The following is a 17,246-nucleotide window of genomic DNA, read 5'->3' as shown; positions in this document are numbered from 1 at the left end:
GGCGGGTCCGCAGACTCATAGCCAAGCAGTTGCTGAGCAAAAATGTCACCAGTGCCTCCTATGACAAAAGAGGAGGCACTGGCCAGGGGGCTGGAGCAGGACTGCAGGCTTCCACCGCTCACCCACCAGTCTGTCCAGAGGGAGAAGGTGGTCCCTGCTGATGCTGCAGGGCTGTGCGCACGTGCAGCCCCACCTTAGTGCATCACCGATCTACCTCTCTCACCTAACGCCTGGAGGCTCAGCAGGAGGTGACTGGTGAGGTGAACAGAGCCACCCTGCTAGTGGCCTGGTGCTGGCAGCTGTGCCCTCAGCAGTGCCCAGGACCCTAAACGTGACATCTCATCTCCAAGGAGCAGAAGGGGGCTTAGGTGGGTAGATCACAGAGCCCTGCGAGGACAAGTACACATCATGGCCACAACATGTCTCGCCATTTCCTTAAGCCATAGAGGCATGTCCGGGGAGGAACTGAAAATTCATCCAGAGCCCGCCAGGCACCACACGCAGGTGGGACTCGGGTCCCCTGTGCCTTTCACTCGCAGGGATGGCCGGGATTTTCTTTTTGTCAGTTCTCTGGTGTCTTCTCCTCTAACTTACCAAAACCCAGAAAGTATGGTCTGACCTTAGATAAGTCCAAGAATTACGGAGCCTCGACTCCACAGCAGGCCTGGTAGCATGTGCCAGGACCACCAACCGTCACCTATGAGACCGCCTTGCGTGCTCTCCAGCGCAGGGAGAGCAGACTCAGGGCCCGAGGCCCGAGGCCGGGGGACACAGCTTCCCTCGCTCTCCCCAGCAAAGGGGGACCACCTCTCAGCAAAGGCATCTCGCCCTCTTCTGCCCAAGGGATGGCACGATGGCCACACAGGGAAGCAGATCAGAGGGTGGTGGAGGGGGGCAGATGACCCAGAAGAGCTCGTCTGCAATTCCGGGGCAAAGTGGGGCCACTGACCTAATCACAGGGACAAAGTGAGGACGAACCTTTCCATACTCTGTCCCTAATCCGTGACACGCCTTCCCCTGCATAAGGAGCTCCTTCGGAAATCCCTGGCGGTGTTTCTGATGTCCTAACCTGGCATGGTGGCTGTCGGGCAGGAAGAACAGCCTGGGAGGCAGGAGACACGGGCTCCACCCCTAGCTCAGCTAGTGCCTCGATCTGCTGCGTCTCGGGATTCAGCCCCTCACCTATACATCAAATGGACGAGACTGTCCCAGGACAACGGGAATGCAATGAGAGTCACACAAAGAAAGTTTTCCAGTTGCCACATTCAAAAAAGTAGAAAAACAAATACTTTAAATTGATTCTAAGAAGAGATCTAATTTAATGTAATATCTATTATACTATCATTTTGACATGTAGTAAATACAGAAATTATCAAGATAGTTTACATTCTTTTTTCTAGACAAGTCTCAGTGTCTGATGTTCATTTGACCTTCTGCACATCTCATCTTAGACCAGCCTCCTCCCCAGCACTCCCAGCCTCTTTGGCTGTGGCTACCCTATTGGACAGCAACTCCAGGAGTCCCACCAGGGGTCTTGGTTGGAAAGGGGGAGTAAGTATCCAAACTAACCCTAAATGGATCTCTCTGAACTAAAGATGAATTCATTTTTAAAACTTTGAAAACCGTCAGGCTGCATCTCCCTCCCCCCTTGGCTGCAAGACAGCTCCCCTTCTTGCTGGTCCCTTTCTGGATGTAGGTAAGCAACACAGGCACACAGCCAGGGTGGCCGGGAATCCACGTAGGCTTACCTGCTGGCTGTGTCCAGTCCCACCAAGTCCCTCTTCTCAAATGGGATGCAGAGGAGGAGGATATTGTCCCCAAAATTGTTGGTGGCCCTGTCCAGGTGCTCGGACTCGAGCATGATGAAGAGCGACTTGATGAAGTCCTTGATCCTCTTCTCCACCGTCCCACAGTCCTCGTAGCTGGGGTACAAGACCACATCAGTGTGCAGCTTCTCGGCGAGCTCGCCCTTCAGCACAAAGATGAAGAGCCACGAATCGTCCTGTGTGTTGCCACACAGCTCCCCTGCACAGGGAGCTCCTCGATCTGCAGCCAGTCCTTGGCCAAGCGGTCAGTGATGGTGACGAGACCCATGACCCTTCGGTGGGTCTGGAAGTCTCCCCACTCGTTCTTGTGTGGGTAGTGGTAACTGTAGCGGATGCAGAATGACTGCTGGAAGCCGCACAGCCTGACCTGGCTCACTGAGGAGATCTGTTTATAGATACATAAGAGATTCTCCTCCAAGATAATCCCCACGTGCTGGACCACCATGGGGAGAGTCTGGTGGTCCTCAGCACACTGCACGTAGTCAGCAATGCTCATGTTGCAGGCCCTGCCAAGAGGGGAGAGGAGACTAAGGTGCACGCTCTGCTGTGGGCTGCAGGCCCCTCTGGGATGTGGTCACCTGTGTGTACCAGCCAGAAGGCAAGGGAAGCCCAAGCAAACCTGGGGGTACAGTCTGTCCTCAGAGTCTGCACATGGCTACCATAGCTGGGATCACATTATCCTGCTATTAGTCTAGGCTTCCAGCCCCTGCAGAAAAGGGTCATTTCTTGTTTTCTGTTTCCAACATCTAGCCAGGCCCTGATGCTCAAAAATGCTGAATAAATGAATGAACAAAGGAACTGCTTCCCCACCCCTCAGCAGAATATAATGAAAAGAACCACAGTGGGATCGAAAGATCTGGATTTCAACTCCAATTTACTTGAATTCCTATGCTGCAAAATAATGGATAAGAAAACTCGCCCTGGGGAGGAGGGTACAGTTCAGTGGTAGAGCACATACTTAGCATGCACGAGGTCCTGGGTTCAATCCCAAGTATCTCCATTAAAAAAATGAAACAAAAATAAACTTAATTACCCCATAAAAATTAATTAAAAATTGAAAAGAAAAAACATTGCAATTAACACAACATTGTAAACTTGACTATACAAAGCAAAACAAAAAAACAAACCTTGCCTTACAAGAATATATCTAGATCAAGGCAGATTGCAAATGCAAAATGCCTAGGTTACCACCTGCATAAAAAGGGGGGACTGTACAAATTTACTAATCCCTCCTTTATGAGCTGTATTTACTTTGGGAGGTTTTATGACCCTGAGAGTTAATTTTCACAGATGAAAAAAGAAAACATTAGCTGATTCTCAGAACTGCTGAAGAATTCGATAACCGTATGAAAGCATCAGTTCCACACAGTGTACTCAATAAATGTTTGTTGAATGAATGAATAAACAAGCAAGTGAATGCTGCTCCCTGCCACAATCATAATGGTACTGTCTGGAAATCCCAAGCCCATGTCCCACCCGACTCTACACTAACCATGTGGGTGACCTGGGAAGGCCTGTGTGCTTCTCTAAACCCCAGTTTAATCACGAATAGAAATGAGGGTAATAACACAAACCTCAAAGGGTTAGTGAGTCAATAATGAATTGTACCCCAACCTTGCAAGATGGAACCATTAAGGAAAATTGGGCAAAGAGTACATAGGTTGTCTCCGTATCAGCTCTTACAACTGCATGGGAATCTACTTTACATCTCAAAATAGAAATTCTAATTTTTTAAAGAGGCTATTGAGATTAAATGAGCTCACTGTCTTAAAAAAGAACACACAGTACAAATAGGACAATGCACAGCCCATGAGATACACTCAGTAAACATTCCCACTGAACCTACTGGTCCCTCCAACTCCAGAGCACAAGGATAGGTCATCATGGCCAGAGGCCACTGCACCTGAAGCTAACAAAGCTAATCGTCCCCACTTCTAAGAGCCCCTGCCACCACCCTAGGTCTAATTTTGTATTTGTAACTTTGTTTTCTTTTTCTTAAATAGGAACCCCCAATTGCATAGCATTTATGTCACCAAAACCTGACCACGGAAATCATGAAAGCAGCCCTCCCCAATGAAACAATAAAATTAAAAGCCATATCCACAAGAACTCTGTGTAATTTTAATGGCAGAAACTTCACCCTGGACTGAGAGGAAGAGGACTGGGGAGGAGGGGGCAATCTGGGGCACACAGACCCAGGGGCCACCTATCCCATGATGGACTATAGACTCAACCCTCACCCTCCAGGAACTTCAAAATACACATCGACTGCATGCTATGGACAAGGTTTTTTTTTTTAAAGAAATCCCTGACTCCCTAACAGGTCATGTTTCTACTGAGAAACTAACGACTTATGTGTATATTGTTTCATGAAAACCCTAAAATAATAACATTCCAACTTGACACATGAAGAAATGGAGGAAAAGAGAGGTTTAACACATTGTGCAAGATTAGAGAGAGGCCACGTCAGAGGCTGCATTTAAACCAAATCCCCTGCTCCAATGCTTATACCAAAAAGTTTGACATACTGTCCCCCTCCTGCTCCCTCCCTGCAATAAGTCTCTGAAGTCTTTTCTGCACCACATGGAAAGAACCAAAATCACATCAACTTTCCACAAAAGCTGTGTCACCCATTGGAGGACGTATCAAAATCTGAAGAGTTAGGGTGGGAGGAGAGATTTGAGTTCTCTGTTTCTCGAAAGGAGACATGGGTTTAAAAGAAACCAAAAAGCACTTATCTAGTCCAAGCTCTCACTGTGCAGAGAAGGAAATGGAGTCTCAGAAGAGATGAGGAAAGGGACTTATTAACAAATATTGCCTCAGTACAGCACCAAGCCAGCCCTGAGCGCTGCTGGGGGAGGATCTGGGAGGCCCAGGAGAATGAGTGTTAGAAAAAAGGAAGGAGAAAAACTATATAAAGCCCTGTCTCTACACCGCCATACCATGAAGTTCCATCAAATGATCCACTACAGGTGCAGCCAACATTAAGGTGGGCTAAGCGTAGGTTACAGAAACCCAGAAGTCTAAATCGTACTGGAAATTCCAAACTTTACTATGCTTTTTCCCAGTTCAAACATGAGCTCAGTGGGAGCTCCATGCCAGGCACTACATGAGGCCTGGAGTTCTCCCAAATACAGATCTCTATGAACATGTGTGCAAACCACAAGCAGGCCCACCAGAAGAAAAACACCTACAGATAAGATGGAATTAGTGAAAGTGAAGGCAGCCAACCAGCATATATTACTAGCAAAAGGATGCTGCTAGAAATACTCATGGACATAGCAAACTGTGGTCAGCAGGTGGGAAAGGGAGGAGGGACAGATTAGGAGTTTAGGATTAACAGACACACGTAACTATATATAAAATAAATAAATGACAAGGACCTACTATATAACACAGGGAACTATATTCAATTCCTTGTAATGAGTTGTACTAAAAACACTCTGAAAATTATACGTGTACATATGCATAAATATAACTGAATCACTGCTGTACTTCTGAAACTAACATTGTAAATTGACTACACTTCAATAAAAAGTAAGAACTTAAGAAATAAATAAATAAATAAAAATAAAAGCAACACCATTAAAAAAATTAAAAGAACTCTGTAATCTCCTTAGCTGTAGGAGGGAGAGAACACTGGTTGCAAGCACCAAGTCCACTGGATCACTCCAGCACTGGCTGTCATTCTTTCTGACCATCAGGGAGGCACTTGGCTTCACTGAGGTTAGTTTTCTCTTCTGTGAAAGTCTACAGTCACAACTAATGTATATAATCTCATCATTCACAGACCCAACAATTAGTAAGGACTTCCCATGGGCCACGCTCTACAGAGATAAAAAGATAGGGTCCCAGATATACTCATGGATAGAAAAAGTTTATGTCATAAAGACATTAATTCTCCCCATTCTAATATATAGATTCAATGCAATTCTGATTAGAATTCCCCCCAGATTTTTCATGGAATGTAACAAGTTAATTTATGCTCAGGAACAGCCAAGAAACTTCTTTAGAACTGGGGAGGGATGGATGGGTCATTCATTTCCACGGCTCTTTTTGAAGCAATGAAAACATTCTGGAATAATGATGGTTGCACCACTGTGAATATGCTAAAAGCCGCCAAATTGTACCATTTAAATGGGTGGACTTCATGGTGTGTGAACAAAATTGCAATGAAACTGTTATATGAAAAAAAAAAATTTCCTGACAACTATTTTTCCCTCTATACTAGTAGTATGCCCCACAATTTAAGAAAAACAAAAAACCAAAACTGAACAAAAATTTTCCAAGAGATCTTTAAGACTGCAATATTCTTGGGTCTCCAATGCCTCTGGTGGTGCTGATCCTGTTAACATACACTAGATGAGCTGGGCTAGTTAGGGACTGTGACTATCTTTTTAAAATTGACGGTCATATGTTTCACCCTAGGAGGGAAGAGGATGGAGGATGTCTCATTCCTCATGCCATCAGCTCATTTTTAACTGAACCAAGCCCTGCTTTCAACACTGTAATACCTCTCGCTATAAAAACACATGATATTGGAGTTTAGAAACAAGATGGAGGTGTGGAAGAATGCTCGTAGCTCACTCTCTCCAACAAATACCCAAAAACTCACATCTACGGACCCACTCAGCCAACCAGAGCACCTGCTGAATGCAGACAGAACATCACCTTCTTTGAAAGACAAAGAAGTGAAAAAATCTGTTTTGTTCCTGCATAGGCTTTAGGTAGATACATAAATACACTCCTTAAGGACCACAATAGATAACTGATAATCCTTAAGTCACAGTGCCAGAAAGATATGAGCAATATGAAGCAGCAGAGGAACCACTCCCAATTAAAAGAGCAAGAGAAATCCCCTGAAAGCACAATCAAGGAAATAGATATTGACGGCCTACTAGATCAAGATTTCAAAGAAAGGAGTGTTCAAAGTACTGAAGGAACTAAAAGAGATAGTGTTTAGAGACATAAAATATGTCAAAAATGAAATAGAAGCTATAAAGGAGAACCAAGTAGAATTGTTAAACTCATTGGCTCAAATGAGAAGGGATCTAAAAGCTGTACATAGCAGGCTAGATTATGCAGAGGAATGAATAAGTGACCTAGAAGACAGGACAACAGAAACCACCCAATCAGAACAGCTGAGAGAAAAACAAATAAAAAACAATGAAAACAATAAAGGGACATATGGGAAAATACAAAGCACACTAATCTATGCATAATAGAGTTTCCAGAAGGGGAAGAAAGAACAAACGGGATTGAAAAGGTATTTCAAGAAACCATGACTGAAAACTTCCCAAACCTAAAGAAGGAATCAGATATCCAAGTACAGGAGGCTCAGAGGGTCCCAAACAGGAAGAACTCAAACAGACTCACACCAAGACACATCCTAATCAAGATGGCCAGAGTCAAGGATAAAGAAATGATCCTAAAGGCAGCAAGAGAAAAAACAAAAGTGTTATAAGGGAACCTCCATAAGGCTCTCAGTTGATTTCTCTACACAAACACTACAGGACAGAAGGGAGTGGAAAGTTATATTCAACGTCCTGAATGAAAAAATATGCAGCCTAAGATACTCTATCCAGCAAGGCTATCCTTTAGAATAGAGAGATAAAGAACTTCACAGACGAGCAAAAACTAAGAGTTTAACAACACTAAACCCATGCTAAAAGAAATATTGACAGGTCTGCTCTAAATAGAAAAGAAGCAGGATGCTACAAAAATGAGAAACTCAGAACTGGAAAGGAGATGACTGCCATGAATTACAAATAGAATAAATACAAAATTGTAAAAGAAGACATCTAAATCATTAAGAGAGGGAAGCAAGAAACCATACAGTATTTTGTTTTTCATTCTTCATTAAAATAAAAAAATTGTGTTCTCGGTAGGATGGGTTTGACCTAATATTACTATCTGTTTAGTACAAACATTTACAGTAATAGGTTAATAGACTTACAAAAAAGGGTAACCACAAGCCAAAAGCTTACAAGTGAGTCAAGCAAACTAAATGAAATCCAAGATAATACACAGGAAACTTACCAAATCACAAAAGGAAGAAGAAAGGAACAAAGAGAAAATACCAAATCAACTGCAAAAATAAGTTGAAAATGGCAATAAATACTCATCTATCATTAATTACTCTAAATGTTAATGGACTAAATGCTCCAGTCAAAAGACGTAGAGTGGCAGACTGGATAATAAAGCAAGAACCTTCAATATGCTGTATATAAGAGACACACTTTTGGGAGAAGGACACATATAGATTGAGAGTGAAAGGATGGAAAGGATATTCCATGCAAATGGAAAAGCCAAAAAAAGCAGGTGTTGCAGTACTGATTTCAGACAAAATAGACTTTAAAACAAAGGCCATAAAGAAAGATAAAAAGGACATATTATAATGATTAAAGGAGTAATACAAGATGAGGATATTACAATCATTAATATATACGCACCCAACATAGGAGTACCTAAGTACATAAAACAACTACTAACAGAGATAAAGGAGGAAACTGATGGGAATACAATCATTGTTGGAATATTTTAACACCACATTAACATCACTAGACATATCTTCCAGAAAGAAAATAAAGAAGGCAACAGAGAAATTAAATGATACAGTAGAAAAATTAGATTTGGTGGGTATTTTCAGAGCACTGCACTCCCCAAAAATAGGATATACATTCTTTTCAAGTTCACATGGAATATTTTCTAGGATTCATCATGTACTTGGGCACAAAAGAAGCCTCAAAAATTTTAAGAAGATAGTAATTATCTCAAGCAACTTTACTGACCACAATGCCATGAAACTATAAATCAACTACAGAGAAACAAAGAAGAAAAAAAGGAAAGCAAGGAAATTAAACAACATGCTATTAAAAAACCAATGGGTCAATGAGGAAATCAAAGCTGAAATTAAAAAATACCTTGAGACAAATGAAAATGAAAACACAAACACACAAAACTTATGGGATGCAGCAATGTCAATGCTAAGAGGGAAATTTACAGCAATACAGGCCTTCCTCAAAAAAGAAGAACAATCTCAAATAAACAATATAATCCACCAGCTAAAAGAACTAGAAAAAGAAGACCAAAAACACCCAAAAGTCAGCAGAAGGAAGGACATAATAAAGATCAGGGAGGAAATAAATAAAATAGAGATTAAAAAAATTAGAAAAAATCAATCAAACCAAAGGCTGGTTTTTGAAAGAGTAAGTAAAATCGACAAACGTCTGGCCAAACTCACAAAGAAGAAAAAAGAGAGAGCACAAATAAGCAAAATAAGAAAGGAAAATGGAGAAATTACAACCAATAAACATGAAAATACAGAGTATCATACAAGAATATTATGAAAAACTGTATGGAACCAAAATGGATAACCTACAGGAGATGGATAAGTTTCTGGAAACATACAGTCCACCAAGATTGAATCAAAAGAGACTAACCACTTGAACAAACTGGTCACTAGAAAAGAAATTGAATTGGCAAAAAAAAAAAAAACAAAACAAACCTCCCTACAAATAAATGTCCAGGACCGGTCAGCTTCACAATGGAATTCTACCAAACATACAAAGAGGAACTAATACCAGTCCTTCTCAAACTCTTTCAGAAGACTGAAAAAGAGGCAATATTCCCAAACTCATTCTGTAAAGCCACCATCACCCTGATACCAAAACCAGGAAATGCCACCACCAAAACAAATAGAATTACAGACCATTATCACTGATTAACATAGATGCAAAAATCCATACCAAAATACTAGCAAATAGAATCCAACAGCACATTAAAAACTGTACACAACATGATCAAGTGGGGTTCATCCCAGGGACACAAGGATGGTTCAACATACGCAAATCAATCAATGTAATACATCACATCAACAAAAGAAAGGAAAAAAAAAGTTATCTTCTCAATAGATGGAGAAAAAGCTTTTGATAAAATTCAACAGCTATTTATGATAAAAACTCTCACCATTGTGGGTATAGAGGGAACATATCTCAACATAATAAAAGCTACAGCCACCATAATACTCAACGGTGAAAAGCTCAAAATCTTCCCTCTAAAATCTGGGACAAGACAAGTCTGGCCACTATCACCACTCCTATTCAATATAGTCTTGGAAGTCCTAGCCACAGCAATCAGGCAAGAGAGAGAAATAAAAGGGACCCAGATTGGAAAAGAAGAGGTAAAAGTGTCACTATACGCATTATGACAAGATACCACATATAGAAAACCCTAAAAGGTCCACACAAAAATTACTAGAAATAATCAAAGAATTCAGCAAGGTAGCAGGTTACAAGATTAACATTCAAAAATCAGTTGCATTTCTTTACACTAATGGTGAATCAACAGAAAAAGAAAGTAAAGAAACAATTCCCTTTAAAATGGCATCCAAAGTAATAAACTATCAGGAGTAAATCTAACTAAGGAGGTGAAAGACTTATTCATGGAAAACTATACAAACACTGATTAAGGAAATTAAAGAGTTAAAAATGGAAAAAATATCCCATGCTCGTGGAGTAGAAGAATCAATACTGTTAAAATGGTCACCCTGCTCAAAGCAATCTACAGATTTAATGCGATCCCTATCAAATTACCCAGGACATATTTCACAGAACTACAACAAATCATAATAAAATTTATATGGAAGCACAAAAGACCTAGAATTGACAAAGCATCACTGAAGAAAAAGAAAGAAGCTGGAGAAATAACCCTCCCAGATTTCAGACAATACTATAGAGTTACAGTAATCAAAACAGCATGATATTGGTACAAAAACAGACATATGGACCAATGGAACAGACTAGAGAGCCCAGAAATGAACCCACAAACTTTTCATTAACTAATCTTTGACAAAGGAGGCAAGAACATATAATGAAACAAAGACAGGCTCTTCAGCAAATGGTGTTGGGAAAACTGGACAGCAGCATGTAAATCACTGAATCTAGAACACTCCCTTACACCATACACAAAAATAAACTCAAAATGGATCAAAGACTTAAACATAAGACAAGATCCAGTAAACCTCCTAGAAGAAAACCTAGGCAAAGCATTATCTCTCATACATCTCAAAATGTTCTCCAAGGGCAGTCTACCCAAGCAATAGAAATAAAACAAGAATAAACAAATGGGACCTAAGTAAACTTGCAAGCTCTTGCACAGCACGGGAAACCATAAGCAAAACAAAACAACAACTTACAGAATGGGAGAAAACTTTTGCAAAAGATGGAACTGACAATGGCTTGAACTCCAGAACATATAAGCAGCTCATACGACTTAATATGAAAAAAACAAACAATCCCATCCAAAAATGGGCAGAAGACCTAAACAAGCAATTCTCCAAAGAAGAAATACAAATGATCAATAGGCACATGAAAAATGCTCAATATCACTAATTATCAGAGATTTGCAAATCAAAACTGCAGTGAGGTACCACCTCACACCAGTGAGTATGGCTGTCATTCAAAAGTCCACAAATGACAAATGCTGGAGAGGCTGTGGAGAAAAAGGAACCCTCTTACACTGCTGGTGGGAATACAGTTTGGTGCAGCCACTTTGGAAAACATATGGAGATTTCTCAAAAGACTAGGAACTGACTTACCATACAACGCAGGAATCCCATTCTTGGGTATATATCCAGAAGGAACCTGACATCAAAAATACACCTGCACCCCAATGTTCACAGCAGCACTGTTTACAATAGCCAAGACATGGAAAAAGCATAAATGTCCATAGAAAGATGACCGGACAAAGAAGATATGATACACCTATACAATGGAGTACTATTCAGACATGAAAATGAAAATATAATGCCATTTGAAGCAACATGGATGTCCCTGGATAATGTCATTCTAAATGAAGTAAGCCAGAAAGAGAAAGAAAAATACCATATGTTGCTCATATGTGGAATCTTAAAAAAACAAATAAACAAAAAACAAATAAACTTAAATGTAAAACAGAAACAGACTCACAGACATAGAATGCAAACTTGTCATTGCCAGGGGAGAGGAGGGTGGGAAGGGACAGACTGGAAGTTCAAATTGTGTACATACTGACAGGTATATATAGAATAGATAAACAAGTTTATACTGCATACCACATGGAAATATATACAAGATCTTGTGGTAGCTCATGGTGGAAAACGATGTGACAATGAATAAGCATATGATTGAAAAATTGTGCTCTACACTTGCAATTGACACAACATTGTAAACTGAGTATAACTCAATAAAAAATAAAATAAAAGGAATATTAAAATAAATAAAACAGTTGTCCTGGGGTCCCCTACTCCTCCCAATGCCAGAACCCTAGGCTGGGGAGCCTGATGCTGGGCTTATAATTCCCACTCCTGTTGTGACTTATTCTTCACCTTGTGAGTTGCCCACAGTGAGGGATATGGGGTCCACCTATATCATGAGAATGCCCCTCCTACCATCCTGCTGTGGTTCCGTCTCTGTGTTTCCACTGAAGATCTTCTTTTGCTAGGATCCAGTCTTTTTTTTTTTTTTCTTGGATGCTTGTTTAGCAGTCAGTTGTGGTTTCACTGTAGTCATGAGGAGAGGCAAATAGTGGAAACCTATCAGCTGGCTTTCAGCAGAGTCACTGCAGGCCAGAAGGAACAACCATGATATATTTAAAGTACTCAAAGGAAAAAACCTAGAATCTAGGCCACCTACTCAACAAAGTTATTAATCAGAATTGAAAGAGAATTAAAAAGCATCTCAGATGAGCAAAAACTAAGAGTTCATCATTCCTAAACTGACGTCACAAGAAGTATTAAAAAGTTTTCCTTATGTGAAAAAGAACAAGAAGAACTTATGTGAAGAGGGAAATCCCACTTGAAAGGCAAAAATGGAGCAATGGCTGTGAATCAAACACTTAAACAAGCTACTACAAAGACTAAGAGACAAAATTTGTAAAAACTATACTTACAATAAACACTTATAGGATGCATATGAAGATGTAAAAAATACAATCAAAAAAGGAGTGGAGAGGGAGTAAAAGAGCAGATCTTTTTTGAACTTATATAACCTTAAATGACAATCACTTTAAAACAATCAGATACTGTAACAAAGCAACTTATATGAACCTCATGCTGTCCATAAATCAAAAACCTACATTAGGTATGCAAAAACAAGTGAGAAGCACAAATGTAACAATAAAGAAAATCAACTACCCATAAGGGAAGAGTATGAAAGAAGGACAGAGAAGAACTACAAAAACATGTAGCAAGGTGGCAGGATACAACATTAACATGCAAAAATCAGTTGCATTCTTTACTCTAACGATGAAATAGTAAGAAAAGTAAGTAAAGAAACAATCCCCTTTAAAATCACAACCAATAAATGATAAAATACTTATGAATAAATCTGACCAAGCAGGTGAAAGACTTATACATGGATAACTACAAAATACTGATTAAAGAAATTAAAGATGACTTAAAGAAATGGAAAGAAATTCTATGCTCTTGGATTGGAAGAATCAATATTGTTAAAATGGCCGTACTGTTCACGGCAATCGACCGATTTAATGCAATCCCTATGAAATTACCCAGGACATTTTTCACAGAACTAGAACAAATAATCCTAAGATTCCTATGGACTCATAAAGACCCAAAATTGCCAAATCAATATTGAAGAAAAAGAATAAAGCAGGAGGAATGACCTTCCACAACTTCAGATGAACCTACAGAGATACAATAATCAAAATAGTGTGGTACTGGCATGAAACCAGACATATAGATCAATGGAACAGAACACAGAGCCGAGAAATAAACACAGACCTACAGTAAATTAGTCTTCAGCACAGGAGGCAAGCACACACACTGCAGTAAAGACAGTCTCTTCTGCAAATGGTGCAGGGAAAACTGGATAGCTGCATGCAAATCAATGATGTTAGGACACTCCCCCACACCACACACAAAAACAAATTCAAAATGGCTTAAAGACTTAAATATAAGACAAGACACTACAAGCCTCTTAGAAGAAAACATAAGCAAACTATTCTCTCACATACTTCTCAGCAATGTTCTCCTAGGGCAGTGTACTCAAGCAATGCAAATAAAAGCAGAAAATAAACAAACGGGACCCAACTGAACTTACAGGCTTTTGCACAGCAAATGAATCCTTAAGCAAACAAAACGGCAACCTACGGGATGGGAGAAAATATCTGCCAATGATGCGACTGACAAAGGCCTAATTTCCTGAGTATACACACAGCTCACACAAATTCATAACACAAAACAAGCAACCCAATCCCAAAACGGGCAGAAGATATAAACAAGCATTTCTCCAATGAAGACGTAAGGCCAATGGGCACATGAAAAAATGCTCAATACTTCTCATTATCAGAGAAATGCAAAGCAACACTACAATGAAGTATAACCTCACACCAGTCAGAATGGCCATCATGAATGAGAAATGCTGGAGAGGTTGTGGAGAAAAAGGAAGCCTCCTACACTGTCACTGGGAAATGCAGTCTGGTATAGCCATTATGGAAAACAGCATGGAAATGCCTCAAAAAACTAAAAATAGACTTACCCTATGAATCAGCAATCCCACTTCTGGGTATATATCCGGAGGGAACTCCAAATCGAAAAGGGACCTGTCCCCTAATATTCACAGCACCACTATATACAACAGGCAAGACATAGAAGCAACCTATAATGTAGCAACAGATGACAGGATAAAGAAATTGTGGTATATAGATATGCATTGGAATACTACTCTGCCATTAAAAAGGATGAAATAATGCTATTTGCAGCAAGGTGGATGGACCCAGAGAATATCATTCTAACTGAAGAAACCAAAAGGGGAAAGAAAAATACCACATGATATCACTCCACATGATATCATGTGGAATCTTAAAGAAAAAGAAGAAAGAAACAAGGTCACTATGAATTCATCTACAATACAGAAACAGACTCGTACATATAGTTAACAATCTCATGGTTACCAGGGAAAGGGGGTGGGAAGGGATAAATTTAGGAGTTGGAGACTTACAAATATTAGCCACTATATATGAAAATAGATTTAAAAAAATGTTTCTTCTCTATAGCACAGAAACTTACATTCAATATCTGGTAATAACCTATACTGGAAAAGCCGCTACTGCCACCACCTGAGGAAGCAAGAGAAGAAAGGAGAGTTACCCTGGGCTAGAGCCCGGTCCTCCACAAGTCCTTGCCCGCTGTTGACGCTGCCCTAGACAGCACTGCACCCTCCTCCCAGGAGCCGGCTGGCATGAATATGTGTCTCCGAACCCGGGGCAGCAGAGGCCGCCCCGAGAACAGGCCCTGGAGGAGATGGCAGCAAGTCCACCTGCTCCCCTTGAGGACAGGCACCCCTCCTCTCAGCCGCCGCCCACTGACTGCACCGCACCAGCCTCCAGGGAGCAGGCCATGGTCTGAGGGCCGGTTGGAGATGTTCCGGGGCCACACCCGCTTTCCCAAACCCGGGAATAAGAGTCAGGGCAGACGAAGGGTTCAGGGAATACTAAGGAGACGGAACAGCACCACGAACCAGGCGGCGGCCTCAGAACCTCCTCAGGGTCCTAACGGGCCTCGTGGCCCGGGACTCAGCTAAGCACCCCTAACCATGCGCCTCCCCAACTGCGCAGCTCAGACAGCACTCACCTGCTCCATGCCCCATCCAGCGCCCCTTCACCTCCTAGGCGGCGGCAGCGGAGGAGACTGTAAGCGTCGGCCCAGACCCCAGGCCTTGCTCCTTTTCAGGGAGCTGCTCCAGGAACAACTGGCTCCCACCTGGCTGCCACACGCTCTGCGCGGGTTCCGCTGTCCGTGCGTCTGTGCGTTTGCGCATGCGCCCCCCTCCCCATCCCACCGGCATCGGGGACTTTTGGCTGGGGCTCCTGCTGTACCGGAAGCGGCGCCTGGGGCCAGGAGGACCTGGGTGGGGCCCTGCGGTGGGGCGGTGGGCTGGGACCCCACCCTTCTGCAGGCACACTCTCCTGCGGGCCTACCCTCCTGCCCGCCACACCGCTGCCCGCCATTCCCCAGATCTCCATCCCCAGTGCCCCCAAACCGCCACCAATGGGGTCCTGGCACTCAAAGCCACGACCGCCCTGGGCCGGGCCACACCCCCAGCCCCACTCCCCTTGCTAGCCTCTCCCTTCCCGATACTATCCTCCCATCCTGGACAGGCCCAGTCTCTCACCAGACCCCGAAGATGGGGCTCCTTCTCCTCACACCGAGGTCCCTGACACATACTCCATCCTGCTAGGTCCTAACTTATGGCCCCTACACCCCACCTTCACCCCTCATGCCTCACCACAGGACCTCCAACATCCCGAAGTGGTCCCCCTCACCCCTCAACTGGGTCAGTTCCTTCTGAGCGGCCCGTCACCTCTCAGCCTGTACCCCCTTTACCGCGGGTTCCCCCCTCACTCCTAGTGCACCCCTCCCTGGAGATGACTCTCTCACCACTCACCCCGTGGTTGAGGTTTGGTAGTCGGGACTCCAGTCCCCACGGTGACTTCCACCAGCGAGGGTTCCGGCCTAGTGTACACCTGCATAGCTAGTGTCTGAGGCTACAGGGCGAGGCGGGCCGAACTGGAGGCAGATACAATTCCCGCCCTGGTGTCCTGAACCCTGCACACTGTGCCTCATCTGAGCCTGAGTGTCAGGGTGATCTCTGGCTGCCCGCAACTGGCCTGTGGACCTGGGGTGGCTGATGGTCCTGATGGTGATCCAGACCCCTAGGGCAGAAGCACTGGGAATGCGGACCTGCAGGGATTGGGGAGTTTGGAGGGTGCAGCTAAGCCCAGAGATGGAGAGCAGGTAGTTGTCTGTGTGCACAGGGCTGTGTGCATGGATTGGGCTAAGCCCATGTGGGTGCAGGGACCTTGTTCATTCACACTGGGCCAAAGGAAAGAGGGATGGGAGCTTTTAAAATGTTCATGTTAGGAAGCCAAGGCTGGAGAACAAAGCAGGCCAGGCCACTGTGGAACCCGCCATGTTGCTCGTCCCTTGCATCAGGGGAGACTGACTGTTGACTGGCCTATGAGATGTCCCTTGCCATGGTATGGTTTACAGGCAATTGAAGGGACTTTGCAATTTTAATCACCAATAATTGTTACTTTCTCTGCAGGGCATCAATTCCACAGTCATGGTGAACCTGGAAGGACTCCTGCCTGAACCCCAGCCTGGGGCAGAGGAGGACCCACCTGTAAACATCCTCTTACCTCTCACCAAAAGGCACTGTAATAGAAAAGAACAGATCTGAATCCATATTAGATCTGTTCCTTTTCCTTTAAACCTGCCTTCTGTTATCTAGGCTTATTCTTGCTTGCTCTGCACCTTTTGTAAAACAATGTTGCCTTTAGCCTGAAATATGCATGAGGGCCTATTCTCAAGGCTCTGACCTTTAAGGATATTAACACTTTTGCCCTCCTATAAAGATAACA

General features: G+C 42.7%; 1 protein-coding gene across 47 annotated transcripts in view; it reads right to left on the bottom strand.

The window, feature by feature from the left end:
- The window catches only part of LOC123615475 (uncharacterized), a 166,525-nt gene that overhangs the window by 112,614 nt on the left and 36,665 nt on the right, over positions 1-17,246 (bottom strand). For 8 of the 47 annotated variants that reach the window (XM_074358767.1, XM_074358770.1, XM_074358769.1 and 5 more), the window contains one exon: positions 1,749-1,969. The exons of 38 other annotated variants lie outside the window; for them this stretch is intronic. In XM_074358767.1, coding sequence (XP_074214868.1) covers positions 1,749-1,969 — 221 coding nt within the window. Of the gene's footprint in view, positions 1-1,748; positions 2,333-17,246 lie in introns of those variants that run through there. One more of the 47 variants, XM_074358780.1, reaches the window with a different exon arrangement.

This window comes from Camelus bactrianus, chromosome X, assembly GCF_048773025.1.
Source record: "Camelus bactrianus isolate YW-2024 breed Bactrian camel chromosome X, ASM4877302v1, whole genome shotgun sequence".
NCBI classification, from domain to species: Eukaryota; Metazoa; Chordata; class Mammalia; order Artiodactyla; family Camelidae; genus Camelus; species Camelus bactrianus.
The sequence above is the reverse complement of the archived record's forward strand: the minus strand, read 5'-3'. Positions and strand labels throughout refer to the sequence as shown.